The sequence below is a fragment of the Magnolia sinica genome, chromosome 1 (assembly GCF_029962835.1).
Source record: "Magnolia sinica isolate HGM2019 chromosome 1, MsV1, whole genome shotgun sequence".
NCBI classification, from domain to species: domain Eukaryota; kingdom Viridiplantae; phylum Streptophyta; class Magnoliopsida; order Magnoliales; family Magnoliaceae; genus Magnolia; species Magnolia sinica.
The window spans coordinates 101,597,679-101,622,477 of record NC_080573.1 but is presented as its reverse complement, the minus strand read 5'-3'; the positions used below and the strand labels follow the sequence as shown (position 1 = coordinate 101,622,477).

Below are 24,799 nucleotides of genomic sequence, written 5' to 3'. Positions count from 1 at the left end.
TTTCTCCCATCTTATTCCACATCAACAACTACAGTGGATGTGACAAATGCACCAACACCAGGGGTAGTAGGGACATTCTCACTAGTCATATTTAAATATTAAAGAAAACATACATAAGATATGTGAAGTTCGAATTTGTGATTTGTAAGTAGGTATTTTCTAACGTCTCTTAACTTTTAATTTCACTTTTTATTCCATTCAATAATATATCATATACTCTACTCACACAATTTACATGCGATTCGAAAATTCAGCAGCATCTCTCCACAATTCTCTAAATATATGTAAAAATTCTCTACTATTTAAGTGTCATCTCCGTTATCTGTTATTCACAGATTGAAGGCAGTCAACCAGTTGAGAACCATATATTCAGAGAATAAATTAGGTTGATGCACCAAATCTTGAATTCTATGTAAATTGTGTAAGCAACATTAAGGTACATGATATATTACCAAACTGTCCAACATGGACAATTTAAGAATTCATATATATATAATATCAAACTAATAATTGATTTGAATATAATTTATTGCATATGAATTCTTAAACGGGTATGTAGATTATTAAATTTATCTATCAAGTGTGTTAAGTGTCAAGTGAAGTCACTCTAAAACTAATTGATTTGTATTTAATTGAAGTATACAACTATAAATCATATATTTAATATATGATTTGTAGTTGAATACTTCAATTAAGCATAAATCAATTTCAAGTAATCAAATACAAGTATACACAAGTTTAGAATTTCTCATATAATCTCAAATTCAACTATTCAAGTAATCAAAAATCGTATCCAATCTAAGTAAATTATTTTATAAAACACAAATCCGAAGCAACCCAACCCGCGTTGACCCAACCCACACCTTGACCCAACATGACGCTAACCTAACCGTGACCCAACCTGATGCTGACCCAACCCAACACTGACCCAACCCTAACCCAACCCAACCCAACCCAACCAAACCCACACCCTAACCCAATTGATGCAACCTGACCTAAACCCTGACCCAACCCGACGCAACCCTGACCCAACTCGATTGCATTAAAAAAATATATTTACCTAAAGGAGAGTAGAGAGTAGAGAGACTGAGAGAAAAAGAGACGTGGGGTGGGGTCTGCGGACGCTCGGAGGTCAGGTGGTGCCTGCCGAATTTCTGCTCGGAAGTCAGACGCTCGGCTCATCGGTCGGGTGGTGCTACCGGATTTGTGCTCGGAAGTCGAACTGCTCGCTCACATAGTCACTTGGCTCGGGTAGGGTAGCAAAAGGAAAAGACAAGAGAGGAAGGTGAAGGTTTTAGTAGGGTTTAAAGTTTTTTGTAACTTATATATATTATAAATAAATTATATATATATATATATAATATTAATATATTTCGAGCGTGTCAAGTTCGAGTCAGTTTCGAGCTCTGTTTCGAGTTGAGTCTGACCAAGCTCGAACTCGACTCAATTTTATTCAAGCTACGATTACTTGCGCTCGGCTTTATCTGAACTTTTTTGCGAGTCGAGTCGGAATGAGCTTAAACAAGTCGATTTGAGCAAGTTTATCGAGCTAGCTCGACTCATGTACAACTCTAACTATGGGCGACAGCTAGTGTCGGAGTGTACTAGACCTGATGATGTTTCCAGTATGAATAGTTCTGATATGTGGACTGGTTAGGAATTGGCGTGTTTGCATTGTATTTCTAACATATGACACTCGGCCATGTATGCCTTGCATTACATAGCCTTGGTATGGCTAATAACATTCATGGACTTGACAGCTTAGTACTCCATCATTTTCCGCTTACTCTGATATTTGTATTCTTGTCATATGCATTGTGCCCCTGCACACGCACTTTACTGAGTTTCGTAGGAAGCTTACGCGTGTTTGTTTACGCTGCAAGTGATATTATGGTGTATCAGCAGCATTGAGCCCAGATCATGAGCTTGAGCTTTTGGACTGTATTCAAATATTTTGTATTTTCCTTTTTAGCACTGTATTCAAATATTATATTAGTGGATATGTAATAATGTTTTGTCACTTTGGTAAACTTATGGCTATGCTCCTTCAAAAAAATATCCTGAAAATCCTCCTTGTAGGACCTGGAATTGAAACCTACCATATAAGAGTTAGGTACCGAGAATGGGGTACTATAGAGGCTGTCGACACTGAATTCGGAGACCAAAAATTTAGTAATCTCAATTCCCGAATTTAGGGCATGACACCGTCCATCCATTTTGTGAGATTAGTTTAGAACACTAGCAACAAAAGTGATGTGAACTACATCATGGAAGGGTGTCAATGGGCTGAGCTCGGGCCTAAAAATTTAGGATTTTAAATAGGCCGGCCCGACAACTTGGCCAAAATAGTTCAAAATTCAGGCTACTAGCCGATTGACAGCCCTACATAGAGTTGTACACAAACTGAGTTAGCTCAATTAACTCGCTCAACTCGACTCGAAAAAGCTCGATTTGACTCAGTTCGAAACTGAGTTCGAGTCGAGTTGAGCTAATTTTTTTAACTCGAAAAAATTTCGAAGCAAGTTCGAGCTTGCCCGAGCTCGACTCAACTCGGATTGAACCTCAACTCGAATTGAATCGGCTCGATGACTCAATTATTTTGTATTCATGTTGCTCGCAAGTGTTTGATAAAATGACTTAATGAAGTGCTCTTTCAAGTGCATACATTCTCAGTGGGATCAACTAGTGGTGAGGAAGGAATGGATACAAAATAAATTACTAAAAAGCAAAACTTCACATTATAAAACTGCCTCAAATCATGATTTTGATATTGCCTACCCAGTGTTTGATGAAATACATGTATATTACTGTTATTGTTTTGCATTTTGTGAAAAAATGAAGGTGTGCTCTATGTGTTTGATAAAATGTCGCTTAGGCTTGAACTCGCCCGAGCTGCTGATCGAATTAAGCCAAGCTAGCCAATTAGGCTCAAGGAACAGACAAGCCGAGTTCGAGCTGGGGTTAGTTACCGGCCGAATTATGCCAAGCTTAACTCAGTTTGACTCGTGTACACCTCTAGCATTGCATAAAGCCGCAAAGATGATAAATCCCACGTTAAGAGTGTGTTTGATTTTCCGAAGAGTGTGTTTGATTTTCCGGTTGGTTGGTAAATGCCACGTGAATTGGTAATAATTATTTCCTTATGTATTTCCAGCACTATTCTTGTGCTTGATTTGACGTCCTACTTTTTAGGCACAAAAATTAGGAAGGTTGCAAAATATTTGTGGGTCCCACCATGATGCATGTCGCTTATCCACACTGTTCATCCATTATATCAGCTGAATTTATGGTATGAGCAAAAAAATGAGGCATATCCAAAGCTCAAGCGGACCAAGCCATAGGAAAAATGAGTCTTAAAAACTTTTTGGGCCACTGTTTCTTTTGGTGTGGCCACTTGAGTGTTAGATCTACCTCAATTTTCAACTCATATTTCAAAATATTGTGGTAAAACAGATGAATGGAACGGATATATATATATATATATATATATATATAGTGTGATCAAAAATTAAAATTAACAAATTTAAACTAGTTTCCAAGGCAGAAATTCTGAAACGCGGTGAACAGTAATAATTACCCATTTAGAGGATATTTGCAACGGCTTTGAAAAAACAACAGCCTTAAGACCCTTAAAGCCCGTGGTAATATTTATTCGCAGCGTAACATGTCGGAGCTTTTTAATTATGTTGGGACACGGATTGTGTCTCCATCTCCAGCTGGGAACGAGCAAGAGCTTTCAGCAGCCACGGTGACATGGGTCTTATCCACAAGGTGTAAGCTCAAAAATGGGGCAAATCCCAAGTTCAAGTGGACCACACTACGTGAAGCTGCGGTGGGTTCTCATCATTAAAACTTTTCTGGGCCACCGTGATGTTTAATTGCCATCCAACTTATTCATAAAGCCACGTAAACCTGTATGAAAAGAAAACACAGATATCAGCTCCAAAACTTCCGTGGCCTTCAAGAAGTTTTCCACGATTAAAGTTTAATCCCCATTTGTAGTCCACTTGATCCTGGGATCTGCCTATTTTTTGGCATATACTTTAAAATGATACAAAAAAGATAGATGGACGGTGTGGATAAGACACATACATCACAGTGGCCACTCAAAGCTCCTGCCCGTTCCCAGCTCGAGACGGGCGGAGGTAGGACGCAATCCGCGTCCATTATGCTGATATTTTTCGTACGGTTGAAATAAAGGTTTTCACCTGATGGACGGTGTGGATTTACAAATACACAATGCTGGCCCCCACATGTCCTGGGTCTTTTACGCGGGTGTTGTCGGTGGTTAATGGTCCATCACACGGCCATGGGCTGGATGCCGTTAATATCTAACGGCGTTATCTCGGGGCTATGCTCCCTCCATAATTGGAAAGCAATTTTGATTTTGAAAGGAGCAACAAACGTGTCCGTGGGTGGGCCACCCGACATCTACAAAAGGTGAAAATAAGTGATCAGTGCACCGCGAGAGCACAGTCTTCCAGTGGTTAGGCACATCAATGAGTGATCACAATCGTTCAACTGCTTGACCCACCATAGATGAGCAAACGGCAAAGTACATCTCCATACAAACGACACAATATGGCAAGTGATCGAACGGATCTGAATTCAGCTCGGGCCCACTGATACTAGAGTTTGAACGGCCTCGAAAACTCGTCCACATGCCCTGCTGCCGCGGTCTATCATACCTGTCGTTTTTCCGAAAATGCGCCTTTGCGTGTCAGTGCGTCAAAATCGAGTATTTGAAATCCCACCAACGGCTATTTCGCTCTGCTGCACAGATTCCAACATTTAAATTATCTCCCTCGACGAGTTATTGCTACATTGCGGGAGTTTGAACATCTATAAACACGCATGTAGATTCTGTAAACATAACAGTATATCTCAATCCGAACAGTATAAAACGTGGCTATGATTGCGGATCTTATGAAATTAAATGAACAGCTGATGAAAGCAGAGGAAAATCTAAAAACTAGTCCATGGAGAGGATTACATAATCACTCCAGATGCTCACGCCATGCAATGCGAGAGTATCCATGTGTTTCTTCCTCTGCAGGAGTTATTTTCTTCACACACATGCACTCAAAAGTTGCATCATCGAGGCAATTTACTAAAATCAAAACCTTCCAACACGAGCGAATATCTTAGATATTTAAACCACCAACTCAAATTTATTGGACCATTCTGTATTCAGATTATATGACCATTAAATCATTTTTCATCTAGATCGTCGATCTGATTCCTTACGATCGTCCAGGTAGTTATCATATCAGTGAAATTTTTTACTTCCTGACCAATATAAAAGTGAGGCCCACAATTTGGATGGTTTAATCTGACTTATACGCGTTCCACGTGTACATTTCTTGAGTGCACGCGCATGAAGTATGAACTAGACCCCTGAGATAAGTAGACCACTATTTTCAGGATGATGTGACTCATCCTCCTCACGTGGTCCTCCTCACGTGGTACTCTGTACGGCTATCAAGGCTATCTAGACCATTCGAATTTTGAGGCACGTTGTGTATGGTGCATATCTCTGAAAGTACACTTATAAAGCAATTTTAACCGTCCATCAAATGGATATTAGATGGATGGTCAAAATAAACAACGAATCATCTTGAAAGGTCAACATCGAATGGTTAATACCATCTTTTCATTGGCAATTTTAATGTATGCTCATGGTCAACACGCTCAGCGATTTGGACGGTGTAGATTTCCGTACAATTGATATATGCCTAAGGTTGACGAGTCACAACCGTTATAACTGTGTCAAGCCTGAGCTGGCAGAGTACCGAAGCCTTCCCATCTTCCTCCGCGGAGAAAAGATACTCTGGATGAATGTAATTAACTATATACAGGTACTTCGAAAATGCATACGAGTGTCATATAATTAAGTCAAATTAAACTGTAAAAATATGTTTCTCACTTTACATGTATCTTGAATAAAAAAACCTAGGCAAAATTGATCATCCGACCATCACATTATTGGACATATTTTGGACGAGTAAAATTAAAAGTAAACAGTGGTCCAATTTAGAAAAACAAAGTGCCCAAGGATCAGGACTCATATTCGGTAGTAACCCTTGGGCATGGAAATTGGTGTTGTGAGCCCCACCATGATGTATGTGTTTTATTCACGCTATCTTTCTATTTTTCAACTTACCTTAAAGGGTGGGCCAAAAATGAGATGCATCATTCGGGTTGTGATCATTAAAAATTTCTTAAGAGTTTCCTAATGTTTATCGGCAATCTAACTTGTTAATTAAGCCACATGGAGTTAAATAAAGGGAAAACATAAGTATGAGTTTGTCGGAAGTTTTCTTAAACAAAAATATCTCTACTTTTAAAGGTCATTTGGCACCATGGAATTAAGAGGTTTTGAGGAGATTTCAAATCCCCACGAGGGGGGTGGATTACATGTAAAATCTTTTCAAAAGTTGCATGTGTGTCACTAAACTAATAATCTATTAGACACATGTCCCACTAATGATATTTCAAAATAATTAGATTATCAATTACATCATTATAAATACATTAATACGATGATGATCAACGTCGTCTAAACATTGTCTATATAAATCAATGATTAAAAATCCTTGGTTATGTTATCTTATGCTTGTAGCCTATCCAAGACTTGAAAATTCATCATTTTCGAGTAAAGTATATATGTCACAGGCTTATTATAACCATTATGTCAAATATTACATACATATACTAATTTAAGATATTAATGTTGATTTAGTAATTAAATTCAAACCTTTATAAATACACCGTGCATAGTTACTTTTGCATTAAAGTTGATTTTGAATCAAGGGTGTAGGAGGATTTCAAATCCAGGAGTTTTAAATCCATGCTCCCAAATAGGCCCTTAGTTCTTTTTCCTTATTTTTTAAAATAAAAATAATAAATTTAAAATTTTCTTTAATGATTTCTTCTTTTCTTTTATTTTTTCTTTTCATTCTTATTCTTTTTCCTTTTTCTTTTTTTCTTTTTTTAAAAATGCCTCCTCCTTGCTTAGCTTCTTTCTTCTTTTATTTTATTTTTTTTCTCATAAACAAAAAAGATAAATATATTAGGAAAAATACAACTCCAATATTTTCTATCTTTTTTTTTTTTCAAAATAGAAAATAAAATATTAAATAATTTTTTACATTCAATTTTTGTCTCTTTTTTAACAAAATAAGGAAAAAGAAAAAGAAGAACAAAATGTAATGACATTTTCATCCCAAAAACTTTATGCAGCACTAGAGGTCTAATTTATTTTTTTTCAAAAGCATGCCTAATTGTATGGTCATGGCATTCATGAGATCTATTTTATTACTAAACCCTACAAATATCAATTTGATTGGCTTCTAAGACGTTTCTAATGGTGGGCATTAAATTACCACTTCATCTATTTTTTCCTTCGGTTGGTATATTAGAGATTTTGATCACTCATTTTGAGCCAGTGCCCCAAAAAAAGTTACAAAATGATGAATAAAACACATACGGTGTGGTGAGCGCCGATTGGGTACTAACCCGGATGAAATTTATCCACATCAACCATCCATTTTTACATATTATTTTAGATTAGGAAGCCAAAAATAACAAATGTACAGTGCCCAAATGGATCACACAGTGGGAATTAAATTCTTACTGTTGAAAGTTTTGTTGGGACGATAGAAGTTTTGGACCTAGACAATATTTATCTCTTCGCTTCATCCAATTGTATATTACCATATCAACAGGTTGGATGAAAAATAATTGACACGGTGGACCCAAAGAAAGTTTCAATGGTGGGCGTCCTTACTACGTCTACTTCCTGTGGGTGGTCCACTTGAGCCTTAGATCTTCCTTATTTTTCCTTTAGCCATCTAAAATGATACGTAAATATGGATGGACGGTGAGGATAAAACTCATAATTTACGGTTGCCCCTCAGTGGCCCTCGGAGCCTCTGCCTGTCCCGAGCTCGGAACAGGCGGGGGTACTACCTAATCCTCGCCCCGTCATGGCATGGATAAAATACACACGTTATGGTGAGCTCACAGCTTTACTCAACTGGGCTCCATATTTAGGAATTCGGGATGCCGGAGTATCAACTTTCGCACTTCGCCGGAGTATCAAATAACCCCCACTTTCTCCTGTCCTCGTCTTTTGTTCGCTCCTCATAATTACAGAACTTCCTGCTGTGGAGTTCACCATAATTACCATTTCCACCCCTTCTCTTCTTCATCACTCACACACTCTCTCTCTCTCTCTCTCTCACACACACACACACACACACAGCTCAGAGAAGAGTGAAGAAATGAAGTTGTTATGGTTTTGGGTTTTTACAGCAGCATCTTTACTCTTCAACACTTCCTCCTTCGCTCTCACCCAAGATGGTATGCAACGAAAACCCATCATGCAACGAAAACCCATCATTCCCTCCTCCTCCTCCTTCTTCTTCTTCTTCTCTCTCTCTCTCTATCTATCTATCTATCTGTTGTGTGCAGGCAAGACATTGCTGATAATAAAAGGGGGTTGGAACGACACTCGGCATGTGCTGAAAAACTGGAAAGCTTCAGATCCCAATCCCTGCAACTGGACTGGCATTACTTGTCATCTCAATGACCAAACCGTCCGTTCTATGTACTTTCTCCTTCCTGCATTTTTTTTTTGTTTCCATTCATATCTACCCATTCCATTTTCTTCTATTTGCATTCATCTCTTTTATGACTTTGTATTGTCCTTTCTTTTCCGCTGCCTAGAAACCTACCCTACATGCAGCTCGGCGGCATCATCTCTCCAGAAATCGGGAAACTCAGTCGATTACACAGACTGTGAGATTTCTATTCATAAAATATAATAATGAAAAATTACGAAAAAAATAAAATAAATTCTGTTTCTCTTTTTCTTTTTTTTCCTGATTTTTTTTTTTTTTTTAAATTTTGAGGGTGTCAGGGCACTTCATCAGAACAGCTTACATGGATACATTCCTGCTGAAATTACACAATGCAAAGATCTTAGAGCACTGTAAGTCGGCTGAGAGAAGGAATTCCTTCCCTTCTTTATTTTATTATTGTTTTTTGCAGTGTTCTATAGACATGAATATTGTTTTCTGCAGGTATTTGAGGGCTAATTATCTGCAAGGTAGCATTCCGCCGGAGCTTGGAAATCTTTTGAATCTTGTTATCCTGTAAGATTTATGTTTCGAATTGCCGACTTGCTGTTCTTCTTCTTCTTTTATGTTAGGAAGTGCAGAACTGTGAGCCCTCAAGATCTGACGGTCTATACAATATTAAACCTTCACGAAGCCGAAGATGAACGGTCCAGATCCAGCGGCCCGCCTATTCACTACTGGAGCAGATGGGTCTAATCACCCATCTGATTCAACGGTATAGATGGCCCCGGATTACGATCTATGGGTTAGATCGTCCCAAGGACAAGCTAAACGGACAAATTTCTATATATCAACCACTATTCCTCTTTTTACTCTCTGTATTTCTTGATAATTTTTTTACGAGAGAGCCTCATCCTATTTCTAGGAAAGGATGAGACCAGAAGTTATCCGGTCTTATCCCTATATCCTCATCCTCATTCAAATTTATATTTGAAAATCATCTTCTAACGGAAGAGGCCTAAACACATGGGACCCACCCACTAGTGATTGCCCACTAGTGGGCCCCACTGGCCTATGTCCAACATTTTACTCCCCAGAATTTTGTGACCCTTTGTTCCATTTTGGTTAATAGTAAAAAAATAATAATTTAGTGTTGTTATTTTGCATTTATTGTGGAGGAATTGTATGATTCTCGCGCAGATGAGAGGCACTGTGTACTGGGTTTTTCACTTTTTACAAGCAGGGCCTATGGATCCATCAGGCCTTGCCATGAATGGACCATTCTAAGGGAATGTTTTGGATTTCAGGTGGAATGGAAAAGTTCATTGTTACCAAATAATTATTTCAATGATCATTACAAGTGGATTCCAACTTTAGGGGTATTGTTTGGATGGCAAGTGAGAATCTAATGCAGGGGCATTTTCACACTGGGCTCGAGTGGGGTGGCTTGTGGGATGCAGGGGCACACTCGGAGTGGGCAACCCGTGTGAGGCGGGTTGCTCGTGTGAAGTGGGGCCCACGAGGAGAGTTCGGCTAAGGTTCTAACTCATGAGATGTGGGGCCTGGGCTATAAGATAAAGGGATTGATTCGCCATGATCTATCCGTTCGAGCTTTTAGAGCAAGTGGTTAATTGTCCTACATCAAAGTAGTATCGTAGCAGGAGGTCTCGTGTTCGAGACTCCTCACGAAGGGTGATTAATGCAGGGATTGATTCGCCATGCTCTATTAGTTTGAGCTTTTAGAGCAAGTGGTTAATTGTCATGCATCAAAATCATAATTATTGTTCTATGAAATCTTCTCATTTCTATCATATCTGAACGTTATGGCCTGTTATATCAAAGAAAACTAATTTCCTTTTTCCATGGAAACATGATATCCAAACATGGGCTGAAGTTTTGAGTGATATGACAATCCTAACCTTTCAGCTTTTGGCCTGCAAACAGACAGCCACGATCAAATGAGAGAAGAAAAGGCATAGTATTGGTGGCTAGATTTCTTTCAATCTAGAAAATTTTTGGGGTTTGCCCATCAATTGTGGGAACCTACAGACCGAGGGTTAATCAATTAACCATGGGCAGCCACTTGCACTATCTGAAAAACGGAAAACAGTGTATGCATATCTTCAGGTCAAGGGTCATGTAATTCATCATTCTTACTAGTGCTGAGTTTCCTGCTTTCCTTTTTATTACTTCATTTGAATCTTTCCTCGTACATTGTAGGGATTTGTCAAGCAATTCACTAAGAGGATCCATACCTGCCTCTATTGGCCACCTCAGTCATTTGCGATTTCTGTAAGCTGGATATTGCATGCTATTTGCTCCTATTGTAGTTGACCTTCTGATTGGACGTTTCTAGCACGCATTAGAATCAGATTATGGACCTTTTATTTTAACCTTTCATTCTCAATTCCTCAGTATGTTTTTGGTCATTTTCTGTTGTTAATCATCTCAGGAACTTATCCACAAACTTCTTCTCTGGCGAAATCCCAAATAATGGAGTTCTTGGCAGTTTCAAAAACGGCTCGTAAGTCGCACCGTGCTTTTCAAGATGCTTATTTTGGACTCATATGTAGTGGGTTTTTGCAAATATATATGCTCGAGGGATCAACAGATAGCGAGACATTTGTTACAATTTGATCTTTGATCTTATCATGGACAACCCATAAGAAAATCTGAGTGATATCTGACCTTAACCAGTGGTATTTCACAGATATGGTTTGATCTAATTTTTTAGTTAGGAACATTGTCAGGGCTATAATGGGGTCACTCATGTGTTTCCAAAGCCAGTTTCTTCCATGTGTTTCCATGGCAAAGATTGGGTGGTGTCTCTTTGGAATTGTAGTGAAGGCCTCGATTAATTTGTGCAGGTTTACTGGCAATTTAGACCTGTGCGGTTTGCAAGTTCAGAAGTTATGTCGGAGTTCACTGGGCTTCCCTGTGGTGTTACCACACTCGGGTAACGATGCTTCCACAGGCAAGTGTTGTAGGAATCTCTCTCTCTCTCTCTCTCTCTCTCTCTCTCTCTCTCAATCTCGAAAATGGAATAAAGAACTTGTCAAAAAACTGATGCCTTTTTTTTTTCCCTTTCATTTGTACGTCTTCAGGAGTTCCTCCAGCAGTTCCTCCAAAAAGATTGTCACATTATCTCAATGGAGTCCTGATTGGTGCCATGTCCACGATGGGTCTTGCCCTTGTTGTGCTCCTTGCATTCCTTTGGATCTGTTTACTATCAAAGAAAGGAAAAATAGGCAAAAAATACACAAAAGTTGATAAGCAGCTTGACCATGATACAGGTTATTTGGAAGATCATCTCATCTTGTTGTTTACTTTGATTTCCATTTCTCTCTCTCTCTTTCTCTCATGTTTTTTAAATATATCTTCTACTGCTAGGCACCAAGCTTGTGACGTTTCACGGTGATCTTCCATATTCTTCCCATGAGATCATAAAAAAGCTTGAGTTACTTGATGAAGAGGATGTTGTGGGATCAGGAGGATTCGGTACTGTGTACAAGATGGTGATGGATGATTCTAGCATATTTGCTGTTAAGAGGATCGATAGGAGTCGTGAAGGGTCTGATCAGATCTTTGAGAGAGAGCTTGAGATCTTGGGTAGCATCAAACACATAAACCTTGTCAATCTGAGAGGCTATTGCAGGCTTCCCTATTCAAAGCTTCTCATATACGATTATTTGGCCTTGGGTAGCTTAGATCATTTTCTACATGGTATTTAACCTTCCAAAGGATAATGACTTAGAAACTGCTGTTCACTATCTCGGAATTGTATGCTCTTACTAATTTTCCTCTCTCCATGTTATCTTCAGAACATGGGCAAGAAGAGCGGCCACTGAACTGGAATGCACGTTTAAGAATAGCTCTTGGTTCTGCCCGAGGACTAGCATATTTACACCATGATTGCTGTCCACGTATTGTGCACAGGGACATAAAATCCAGCAACATACTCCTGGATGCAAACATGGAGCCTCATGTGTCTGATTTTGGTCTTGCCAAGCTTCTTGTTGATGACGATGCCCATGTTACTACTGTGGTTGCGGGTACTTTTGGTTATTTGGCACCAGGTATGCTGTTTTATATTCTTATTTACTTACATGCATTGAGGTATTGGCAAACATGACTTCTTCCATTCTTGTTAAAGTTGCTAGTTTGGGTAGTATGTATGTATTATGTAAGATTGCTGGTTTGGGCAGTAAGTATTAATTAATGCCAATTTGAACCTTTTGACATTTAGTTGGTATATTTAAAATTCTTAGGGCCTGTTAGGATTTGCTAGAAATTTGTTTCTGTGATTTTGATTCTGAAAATCACTTCTTTAGACTTTAAGAGTGTTTGGTTAGCCACTTAATTAATCAAATTTTTCTTTTCTAAAATTACGGTTTTTTTTCCATAGTGCGTAGGAAGGTTTGTTAATTGCACACAGAGTATAGAGCCATACACCACACATGTGCCATCATAGCACGTAGGTCCGAGATCAAATCTATCATCTGGTTGGTCCGGTGCTTTCTTTAAAACTAATCCGGTTTACTCAGAAGGTGGCCCCTATATTGGAAACAGGTGGATGGGTTAGAAAACTTCAGCCAAGTGTTTTAGAGCCGAACGTTTGTTTTGCAAACTATGGCTCACCTGACCAGTGGATTAACCTAATTCTTGGGCTAGGGCATCAATATAGTGGTGGCTTTCTAATGGATGGATCTAGGACCTATGTGCCATGATGGCAAATAGTGTTTTAAATAGCGGTAGCGTGTTGCGTAGCGTTCAAGCCTCTGTAGCGTGTAGCGAAATAGCATAGCGTGTAGCGTAAGCTACACAATACTTCTATTTTTTTAATTTTAAATATATAAATATAAATATATATATGATAAATATTAAATAGTAAGAAAAAAGCAAAATATATAAATGTCACATTCTTCAAAATAAAAATTCCAAAGTTAAGAGCATTAAGTACAATACAAGTATAAAGAACATAAAACCAACAGTAACCGGCATTTTAAAAGGGAAAAAATCAGGAAAAAACTGAAAATACCAAGTTATTTTGTCTCCACATTGAAAAAAATTCAAAAACAAAGGAACAATGGGCCTTAAAAAAAATTTATTGGTAAACGTTCAATCACATTGTTTCCCGTGGTGTGGTCCACCTGAAATGTGGATCTAACTCATTTTTTTAGCTCATTCCATAAAATGAGTGTCCAAAATAGATGGACGGAGCAGATAAAATACGTTACATCATAATGGGGACCATGACGCCGCGACTCACGACTGTAATATGAGCAGCGTCCCCAAAATAAAGGATGTGGATTAGATACTGAGAGGTTGAGTAGCGAGTGGGCTACTGAAGTGACGTCACCAACTTCCGTGGGCCCCATTATGATGCATGTGTTGTATCCACACCGTCCATCCATTTTGAGATATCATTTTAGGGCATGAACCAAAGAATGAGGCAGATAAAAAGCTGTAGTGGACCCCACCACTAAAAACAGTAGGGAAAGTGATTCCCACCGTTGAAACTATCCTAAGGCCCACCATAATGTTTACTTGAAATCTGACCTGTTCAAATGTTCCAAAAAACATGAAATAAGGGAAAATACAAATATCAGTTGATCTAAAACTTTTATGTCCTTCAGAAGTTTTTAATGGTGGGCGTCACTGTCCCCACTGTTTTTTGTGCTGGGGGTCCACTGAAGCTTTGGATTTAACTCAATCTTTGGATATTGTCCTAAAATGATATCTACAAATGGATGGAAGGTGTGGATACAAAACATACATCGTGGTGGGGCCCACGGAACGTGGTGACGTCACTTTAGTAGCGAATCTAGCTACTAAACCTGTCAGTAGCTAATCCGCGCCTGAAAAAAAGGGTCTGATGCCATTTTCGAAAGGGGTATAGGGTTTCCTGTTTCTATCTGGAACCCAAATCCCAATCTGAGGATTTCCATTTCGAACCCAAATCTCCGAATCAAACCAAAATTCCCGAGAGATTGCAGATTATTCGCCGGAATTCTCGTTGATTTTGAAAATTTTCATCCCTTCAAAGAAAAAAAGAAAAAGGGGAGGTTTTTTCGTACCTGCAGACGACCGAAACTCAACTGTTGTCGATCAAGGCCCACCAAATTCTTCTTTCGATCAGGCGTACCTCTTCTACAGGTACCGAAATCACCTTCTTACAATTTTTTTATATTTTATATTTTATTTTTTGGCATTTACGATGCTCTCCCCAAAATTAGGGCATGAACCAAAGAATGAGGCAGATAAAAAGCTGTAGTGGACCCCACCATTGAAAACAATAGGGAAAGTGATTCCCACCGTTTAAACTATCCTAAGGCCCACCATAATGTTTACTTGAAATCCAACCTGTTCAAATGTTCCAAAAAACATGAAATAAGGGAAAATACAAATATTAGTTGATCTAAAACTTGTGTGTCCTTCAGAAGTTTTTAAGGGTGGGCGTCACTGTCCCCACTGTTTTTTGTGTTGGAGTCCACTGAAGCTTTGGATTTAACTCAATCTTTGGATATTGTCCTAAAATAATATCTACAAATGGATGGAAGGTGTGGATACAAAACATACATCGTGGTGGGGCCCACGGAACGTGGTGACGTGACTTTAGTAGCGAGTCTAGCTACTAAACCTGTCAGTAGCTAATCCGCGCATGAAAAAAAGGGTCCGATGCCATTTTCGAAAGGGGTATAGGGTTTCCCGTTTCTATCTGGAACCCAAATCCCAATATGAGGATTTCCATTTCAAACCCAAATCTCCGAATCGAACCAAAATTCCCGAGAGATTGCAGATTATTCGCTGGAATTCTTGTTGATTTTGAAAATTTTCATCCATTCAAAGAAAAAAAGAAAAAGGGGAGGTTTTTTCGTACCTGTAGACGACCGAAACTCAACTGTTATCAATCAAGGCCCACCAAATTCTTCTTTCGATCAGGCGTACCTCTTCTACAGGTACCGAAATCACCTTCTTACAATTTTTTTATATTTTATATTTTATTTTTTGGCATTTACGATGCTCTCCCCAAAATTACAGGTAGGGCACGCTACCTGTGCTACACGCTCTGAAGCCGTAGCATATGCTACGACCCCTGTAGCGCATGCTACGGGGGATATACGCTACCTGCTACGCTACGTAGCGACTTTGCGACGCTACGCTACGTAGCGTACGCTACACACGCTACTGAAAACACTGATGGCAAATGGGTGGCATGTACATGATTTGTATTGCACATGCGCGTGGGCTTAGCAAATCTCATCTCAAGAGAAATTAAATGTACATGATTTGTATTGCACATGCGCGGGGGCTTAGAAAATCTCATCTCAAGAGAAATTAAATGGACATGGCTTTCCTATAACCCCCCGCCTACAGTATTGTGAGGTCCACTGCAATGACTGTGCAACAGCCACTCTGTCCATCTGTTTTTCCATATCGGGTTAGGATGTGACTCCAAAAATGAGGTAGGTCCAAGACTTAGTGTGCAACACCACAGGAAACAGCGGGATTCAATGCTGACCATTGACACTTTCGTGGGGAAACTGTTTTTCTTGTGCATGTTTAGTAAACACGTACTTTTTCACATAATCAATTCTCAAGAAACAAATTCGGATAATTGTTTCTTGAGGATCAATTCTGCAGTTGCTAGAAACAACACCAAACAGGCCCTTAAGGAATACCAAGGGACATTTACATTGTTCAAGTGAAAGCAACATGTGGATCAAGATTCCTGTAGCCAACCACAATTAACTGGGATAAGGCCTAGATGATAATGATAAGTCAAAACAACATCTTTCAGAAAATATTACTTCATAACAATTCATGCATGAGATTTTGCAAAATGTATACGAGGTATTATGGGGTCTTCATGCACAGAAATCCGTCCAAATGGAGCCCATAGTTCAGTAATCCAAACCATTGATCCAATTGTTAGATATTTGATCATATTTTGGCATTATTTAGGCAACAGATGCGTGTGTTGATTTTGCGGACATCCATTCCAATACTGATATATGCTGATGAGCTCATTAATTCATGATTCTTATTTATATGAGCATGTTGTTGTGGTCGATCATTGGGTTGTCATGAGAAGACATGTATCTGAGTGATGTTACATCTGTCGCTTGGGCTATGGCATGGTTCTCCCTAGGCTTATCAGCCTTATAGCTTGGGTTTGGATGAGGAGGTGGGACATCTTATTGTGATTGCCACATTGGATGCTGTTTTGTTCTTTGAGTGCATACAACATTTATCTGTTGGTTTGAGATTGTGCACTGGCCATGCATTTGACCTTAATATTTACATCGCCCATTTACTTAAAGATTAACTGATCATAAGGCATTCAGTACTTTGATTCAGCTCAATATATCACTACGTCTAATAGGGAATCTTGTTATTTTACTAGACGCGCAGTAGATCTTGTAGATAAGGAGGATCCGTCACTTAATCAGATCATATGGATCATTTGCCCTTTCTGGTAATCAGATGCATGGGATGGATTCAGTTTTCCAGGTCTAACAATTGAATAGATCACATGGATGTTGATGGTAATCAGATGTTAGATTATCTCAATTATTTTAATGAATTTATGGATTTTACGAAGGAGAAATTATATGATATTGTTTAGATAATTACAAAATTGAAGTCCAATAGATTTTTCTAAGTCCAGGAAAATGGAAAAATATAGCATCACTGTTAATTTCTCTTAGGATGAGAAATTAAAATTCTGCCCATATGAGAATTTCAACAAGGACATCCAGTCCTGTTGAGAAGGGATGGGGATTGATCTAGGGCATACTTGATGAAAGAGGAAGGCATGAGAGTTTCCAGTCATATCAAGAAGTGATGGAGATTGATCTAGCATCCTTGATGGAAAAGGAAAGTACGATAGAGTTTCCTTTTCTAAGGGACTTGGAGTTGCTTGAGCTTTCTCAGTTTTAGTGAGAAGGAGACTAGGTTGTTTTCTCTCCTCTACATAGCTTCGGAGGATCATTCTTCTAGTACAGTTGTTCATTGGATATTCTCTCCTCTACATAGCTTCGGAGGATCATTCTTCTAGCACAGTTGTTCATTGGATATTCTCCCAACTAAGAATTGAAGACAAGAATGATAGTGCCTGGAGTCCATAACAGCAATTATTTTCTACATTCGCCAGATTCGTCAATATTCATTCTAAGATGAATGAAAAAGTAAGATTCCAAACTAATCTTGTGCTTTTTATTCCTAGAGATTTCCACCCCAAAAAAAAAGGGATTTTACAAAAAGTGCCTATGGGATTCATTATCCTTAAAATGTCTGTGGCACTTTATGTTTCCATATTGGGATAGTTAAAAATCCCTTATTTTCAATAAACCAAAGGGTTTTTTTTTTTTTTTTTTTTTTTTTTTTTTTTTTAAGACCACGCTTGAAAGTGGAAATAGCAATGTCCCTATCAAGCATCCTTTATGTAAAGAAAAGTTATGTCTTTTTAACAGCATTTCGTTAATGAAAGGTTTAAAAGAACTTCAGTGCCTTTCTATACCGAATGGTCTGTAATTTTACCCTAATTTTCTCAAGCATTCTGACTGAACCATGAAATCCCAAAATCACAAGTGATGAAAGATTGCCAGCAGTTGGAGGTCATCATGGAGGGAGAAAATACCTTTCCCAATTTATCCTGCCCCCACATGTAACATTGATGGGGAATACCCCAGAAATCTCCCATTTCATTGGTAGCCTAATAAAGAAGATTAAGAGTGGAAACAAAAGAGCATTTCACAGTCAATACAAAAAAGGTCAAATATCGAATGATTAGGATTTTTTTTTTATCCAAGAGATTTATGGGGTACCAGCAGTACATAATGGGGTGTAGGTGTTGTAAATCAGATGCATTGATCACAAAACCATGGACCCCACATGTACTGTGTTCTAGCAGACTACATTTACTAATGAGTAGTGCCCTATAATTCCTCAGTAATTGTGTTCATACATCGACCAAAAGAAAAAAGCACGTGCACATAGATCCATGCACGTTTCATCATCATAATTTAGTGCACGCCATGCATGCATGTTTTCATCATTATCATTTAGCTCATGCCAGCAAACTTACATATACTAATGAGGGCCCTGTATTTCCTCAATAAGTGTACCCAAAAAAAAGTGCGTGTGGATGCATGCATGTTTCATCATCATCATATCCTTTTCTTTAAAGCATCATAATCATCATAGCCCTGCCGATCTATTTGGGGTCTGCTTAACAAATCTTCTCTCACACATGCTGGTTCCACACACATGTGACTATTTAGATTTGATATAAGATGGATGTTCTCTCCTTGCCAGTTTGGAAGTTACTGACAGAAGCAGGCAATGTAGTTTCTCTATTTTCCCTTTCCTATTGACACAATCACTGGATAGGATCTACTCTAATTCTGGCATTCAAGTCATGTTCTCTCTTTACTATCAATTCCAGTTCATTGTAAAATAAAGCATTCACTTTTCTTTTTCTCTTTTTCCTTTTCCCACCGTCTGATTGCAGAGTACTTGCACAGTGGTCAAGCCACTGAGAAGTCAGATGTCTATAGCTTTGGAGTGCTCTTATTAGAACTAGTAACTGGCAAGAGGCCAACAGATCCATTGTTTGTCAAGCGGGGCTTGAATGTTGTAGGCTGGGTAAGAGTAAACATGTCATCTTATTTCTTTGATCTTTGACAGATGATCACCTACAGCCCACTGTATACACCCCCATCTTCCATCCAATGTATCACGTTTGTAGGACATATCACCTGTACAAATGGTGGGCCCCACCATCATCACATGTTGTGGAAATCAGGTCAATCCATTTATTAGGGGGTCACCAGTACATTGAGTCAGGCAGGCGGTCATCCATTGGTTTTTTGACAACGGTTGTGTCCCAGCTGATGAGTCGACTGGGTTCATCTTCTGCATGGCTCATGTGTCCTAAACAAGTGACACGTTGGCAAGAAATTTGGGACTGCATACAGTTGTTTGTATGTGATCGATCCTCCTTACTGGTTATTCCTTAAATTCTCCGGGCCATCATCACAATAACACATACATGTATATGTCGGAAATTATCGCAGATCAATACACAGACGAGGGAAAACAGGCTGCAGGATATAGTGGATAAGAGGTGCAAAGATGTAGATGCAGAGACAGTTGAAGCAGTTCTCGACGTAGCTGCAAGGTGCACAGATGCAAATCCAGACAATCGCCCCTCAATGAACAGGATCTTGCAGTTGCTAGAAGAGGTCATTTCACCCTGCCTCAGTGAATTCTATGACTCTCATTCTGACTGCTAAGGAAATCCATTGATCAAACATCTTGTTTTGGGCAACACCATTTTCTGCAGACAATGCGTCATCCATATATATCTATTTGCACATTGAAAATCACAGCATGTCCTTGTAGAAATTCCAGCTGTGCACTTGTCTTCCCGACAAGTAAAAAAGACACTATTGAATGGAAAACTCAGCATTATCACCACGATCTGTATGGGGATGGATTGTCTGGATCATCTTGGGTGTGCTCCTTGCTGAACAGGCAAATGTACAAAATCCTGCTAGTGGGGAGTAATGGAAGATTCTTCCATTTTCGGACTTGCTCGATAGTCGACAGCCCGTGTTCATTTGAGTGCGTCTGAATCCTGGATGTAGGCTGCATCCAGAACAGGGTTAGCGAACAAAACTGGTTTAACAATGATGCTGGACTGAAAAAATAGACAGCGATGGTGCGGGAACTGGTCTAACAATGAAAACTCCAATCAAAAGTGTCTGTGATACCAATGGAGGGTGCACCACTTGCACCGTAAGGATTGAATTGGGGAGCCAGAACTCAAGGATCCCACCTGGCCTGCTCGAACCAATCACTCAGGGGATGAGCCTCTTCACTCCCTCGACGGACCTGTTGGCAGGAACTTCCTCATGTAATCAGAGGACTGAATTGCTAAACTGAACACAAGAATACTGTGGCCCACTCAAATCAACCACTCCTTTAAGGGATGGAGCCTCTTCACCCCCTTGACCAGTGGGCTGTGGTGTTTGCTGATGGAACTCCACCCCACCTTCTCTTTCTTCCTTGTCCTCTCTTCCTTTTTCTTGGCCTGCTATGAAAAGAGGGCGGGGCCAACATGATAAGGGCTCATACTTCTCATTGGAAAATGATACCATATATATATAAACAGGGAAAGGAAACTGAAAAATGATACCTACAAGCGACCTGCACAAACCACAACAACTGTGCTGGTCGTTTTCAGCCACCAAAGAAGAAAAAAAAAATCCCCCCCCCCCCCCGCCCAGCTGAAAACGACCCACACTGTTGCTGTGGGAGCAGGTCGCCTGATGCTAGTAGCAACAACAGGCTCTAATATCTGTTGGTGAGAGGCCAGAGGGACAACATCAACCTCATGTAGCCACCGTATCCCTGATAAGCAATTAACGGTGGATTAAACATCCAATACTTCAAAAAAGACATGGAGACGGTGAGCTTGATTAAAGTCATTTATTTGTTTGGAGTATCATATAAGGCTCTAACCGAGAGGGGAGGCCTTGCGAAGAGTGTGGAATGATAGACTCCTAACCTCATTGCATCCTTAAACATCACATATTCAACCGTAGGTCATCCTAGAGGCACCTAGAAAATATCCCTAAGGGCCCGTTTGGCCGGGTGGATTTGAAGGGATTGGATGGTATTGAAAGGGATTGGAATCCCGGGATTGGCTGGGCGTGCCAAACAGACCGGGTGATCTGATCCCGAGATATAGCAATCCTGTGGATTCTAAGACAATCCACTGGCAACACCATCATTACCTTTAAATCCCATACAATCCATCCTAATCCGTTCAAAATTGCTTGGGACATGTTTGGTTTGAGGGATTGGAAGGGATGGGAAGGTTTAACCCCGGGATTGGCCAGGCGTGCCAAACAGACTCGATATAGCAATCCCATGGATCTTAAGACAATCCACTGACAACATCATCGTTACCTTGAAATCCATGCCATCCACCCTAATACCATTCAATCCCTTCCAATCCACTCGGCCAAACTGGCCCTAAGAATAATAACATTAAAATGAGATTTCCTTCAGCACACTCATAAAAAATCCTCGCGATGAATATTGTGTTAGAATTTTAAGAGTTTGTCGTACACAACGGAGGATAGAAGAAAACGATAACAAAATGATCAGATCTATCAAGTTCAAGGCTCGACTTGAATAGTCAATTTCTCAAGATAGATTTGTTGCCCTTTTTCTGGAAGTTCCAGCAAGTGCAAACGAAGGAAATTTGCAAATTGTCTTCAGGATACAATGAACTCTCAATCCGATTTTCAACACGAAAATTTGCACATTTAAGTGTTGAACAGATCTCTAGTTTTGACACCGATATGCCTTAAAACGTTCAGAAATACTCAGCAAGAGATTAGATCCAGAGTAATTGTACAAGAGATGATATAAACTCAAGGATTAAGAGTCAGTACTTCTGGATTATAGTATCCAGGATTTATATCAACTGAAGGGTCATGGATTTCTTCCTGAAGAGGTGCTAAAGAGCCTCTTCAAGAAATCCATACCCATTCACAGCAAATAATTGCCTTTCCATGAAAGGACATGACTCTATGTCATATGGCAGTTATTTCTGTACCCATTCAGACAGGAGCAGTTATCCAACAGGAAAAATTGTATCCACATAAGCGACACATGGCATATGTGCCACATGTACAATCATGTCACAATTACTCTCAATTAGCCAAAAAAGGTAATAAAACATCAGGGTACTATGGCCCAAAAAAAATTGAACCGTGTGCCAAAAAGACTAAGGCTATTATTGCTCCTTGCGACGATGCGCCTAATAAAGCGCCAAAAAGCGCCTAATAAAGCGCCCAAGCAGCCCTACAGCCCACGCCACGCGCCCGAACGGTGCTTCGCACCGTCCTCGAGGAGATTTGAACCCTGGTTGCATAAGCAAAAACCCCTTCTCTTACCGATTGGCTATACACACTATTTATGGAAAGTTTAAATAATTAATATATTTATTTACTCTTTTTTTTTAAATAACTTTTATTTTTGAAATTTATTTTTTTTTATTCTAAAAAACACAACAATCCCTCACAATTTTAAAAATAAAATCAAATTCTAGAACGAATGACATATCAGTATAAATAGGTGCATAAGTAAAGGTATCTTTTGGATTTGAACCTTTACTTTAGTGTATATGTATCAAAGTTATGTCAGGTACTTAGTGACCCATTAGTCTTGAACTAAGGACCTTATATGACTCACCGGATACATAACACACATCTATTCATATATAACTGGAGATCTAAAAGTTCGCACATTTATGGCCTTGTGCGTATCCTTATTTTATGAGTATTCTAGAGACGATCCCAATCTCTTCAAAAGCGGCCTCACTTCTCTACTTATATAGGTAGATCTATCAAAGATGATTCTGCTTCATCTCAGCAAAGTCTGCTTATAGATCTATTAAGAGTTAGTACTCAGCCTCTAATGAAATGCAGAAACCAAACACTAGACTTTTAGGAATGAGGCTCAATTTTCTTTTTTTAGTGTATATATCAGTCATTTACTTGACTTGTTTGTCCCTTTAAACCTAGCCTATTTTTCAAAACATGAGTAGGGTTGCTATCAAGAGTGAAAGTTACATCTTTATGAATCTTAGTCTCATTCCTTTAGTGGTTCTTTTTATTTGATCTCTTGATAAACCTTTTGTTAAGGGATCTGCTAAGTTCGGGATGGATTTAACATATTCCACTGTGATTACTCCATCTCTAAGCAATCCTTTAACAAAGTTATGCCTTAGACCTACATTTCTAGACTTACCATTATAAGTCTTACTCATTGCACGGCAAAGAGTAGCCTGACTATCACAAAAGATAGAAATGGCAGGAGTAGGTTTTGGTCAATACGGGATTTCCAACAGTAGGTATCTTAGCCATTCACCTTCTTTACAAGCAGCACCAAGTGCAATAAACTCACTTTCCATTGTAGAGTGAGATATGCACGTTTGTTTCTTAGATGCCCATGATATTGCTCCTCCTCCAAGAGTGAATATCCATCCACTTGTAGATTGAGATTCTATGCTATCTGCATTCCAGCTTGTATCGTTGTAGCCTTCAAGTATAGCGGGATATGATTTATAATGCAGTCCATAGTCTATGGTTCCTCTTAGATACTTCAAAACTCTTGAAATCGCATTCCAGTGTACTTGTCCTGGATTACTGGTATACTTGTTTAGCATTCCTACTGTGATTGCTATATCGGGTCTAGTGCAATTCATTACATACATTAAACTCCCAATAGCACTTGTATATTCTTGTTGTGCTTTACATCTACCAGTATTTTTAACCAATTTAATACTTGGATCAAATGGGGTTGAAACCGGTTTATTATCATAATGATTAAACTTCTTTAACACTTTCTCTAGGTAATGAGATTGTGTTAAGGCTATTCCATCATTAAGATTATAAATCTTAATACCTAATATTACATCGGCTTTGCCTATATCCTTCATGTCAAAGTTGGTACTTAGGAACTTTTTAGTTTCTTTCACACAATCCTCATTTGGTCCAAATATTAGCATATCATCTACGTATAGGCAGATAATGATTTGACCTTTCATATATATGCACTTATCTGCTTGGTTTACTCTAAAACTATTAGATTGTACTACTTGATCAAACTTCTCATGCCATTGTTTAGGAGCTTGCTTGAGCCCATAGAGAGATTTGACTAGTTTACACACTTTCTTCTCTTGCCCGGGTTGAACAAACCCTTCAGGTTTTTGCATATAGACTTCTTCATCTAGATCACCATTTAAGAATGCCGTTTTAACATCCATTTGATGGATTACTAGGTGGTGAATTGCTGCAACAGCAATTAAAGTCCTAATGGTAGATATTCGAGCAACAGGAGCATATGTATCGAAAAAATCGATACCTTCCTTTTGTCTAAATCCTTTGGCTACCAATCGAGCTTTAAACTTATTTATTGTTCCACAGGATTGAACTTTCTTTTAAAAATTCACTTACATCCTATAGGCTTTGAACCTGGAGGAAGATCGGCCAAACACCAAGTGTTATTTGAGACTATGGAATCCATTTCATCGTCTATGACTTCCCTCCAAAACTGTGCATCAAGAGATGAGAGAGCTTCACTAAGCGTTGATGGATCACTTTCAATACTTAGTGGTAGAGTAATCTCCTTGC

General features: G+C 39.1%; 1 protein-coding gene across 1 annotated transcript; it reads left to right on the top strand.

Annotated features, from left to right (window-relative positions):
* The first annotated feature begins 8,143 nt into the window (after positions 1–8,143).
* Positions 8,144–20,066, top strand: LOC131252639 (LRR receptor-like serine/threonine-protein kinase FEI 2). Its single transcript, XM_058253291.1, has 13 exons — positions 8,144–8,364; positions 8,476–8,611; positions 8,731–8,802; positions 8,924–8,995; positions 9,087–9,158; positions 10,803–10,874; positions 11,035–11,106; positions 11,450–11,556; positions 11,702–11,875; positions 11,973–12,305; positions 12,404–12,658; positions 19,099–19,232; positions 19,664–20,066. Exons 1-13 carry the CDS (start codon positions 8,286–8,288, stop codon positions 19,880–19,882), a joined length of 1,797 nt encoding a protein of 598 aa, XP_058109274.1. The 5' UTR covers positions 8,144–8,285; the 3' UTR covers positions 19,883–20,066.
* The last annotated feature ends 4,733 nt before the right edge of the window (positions 20,067–24,799 follow it).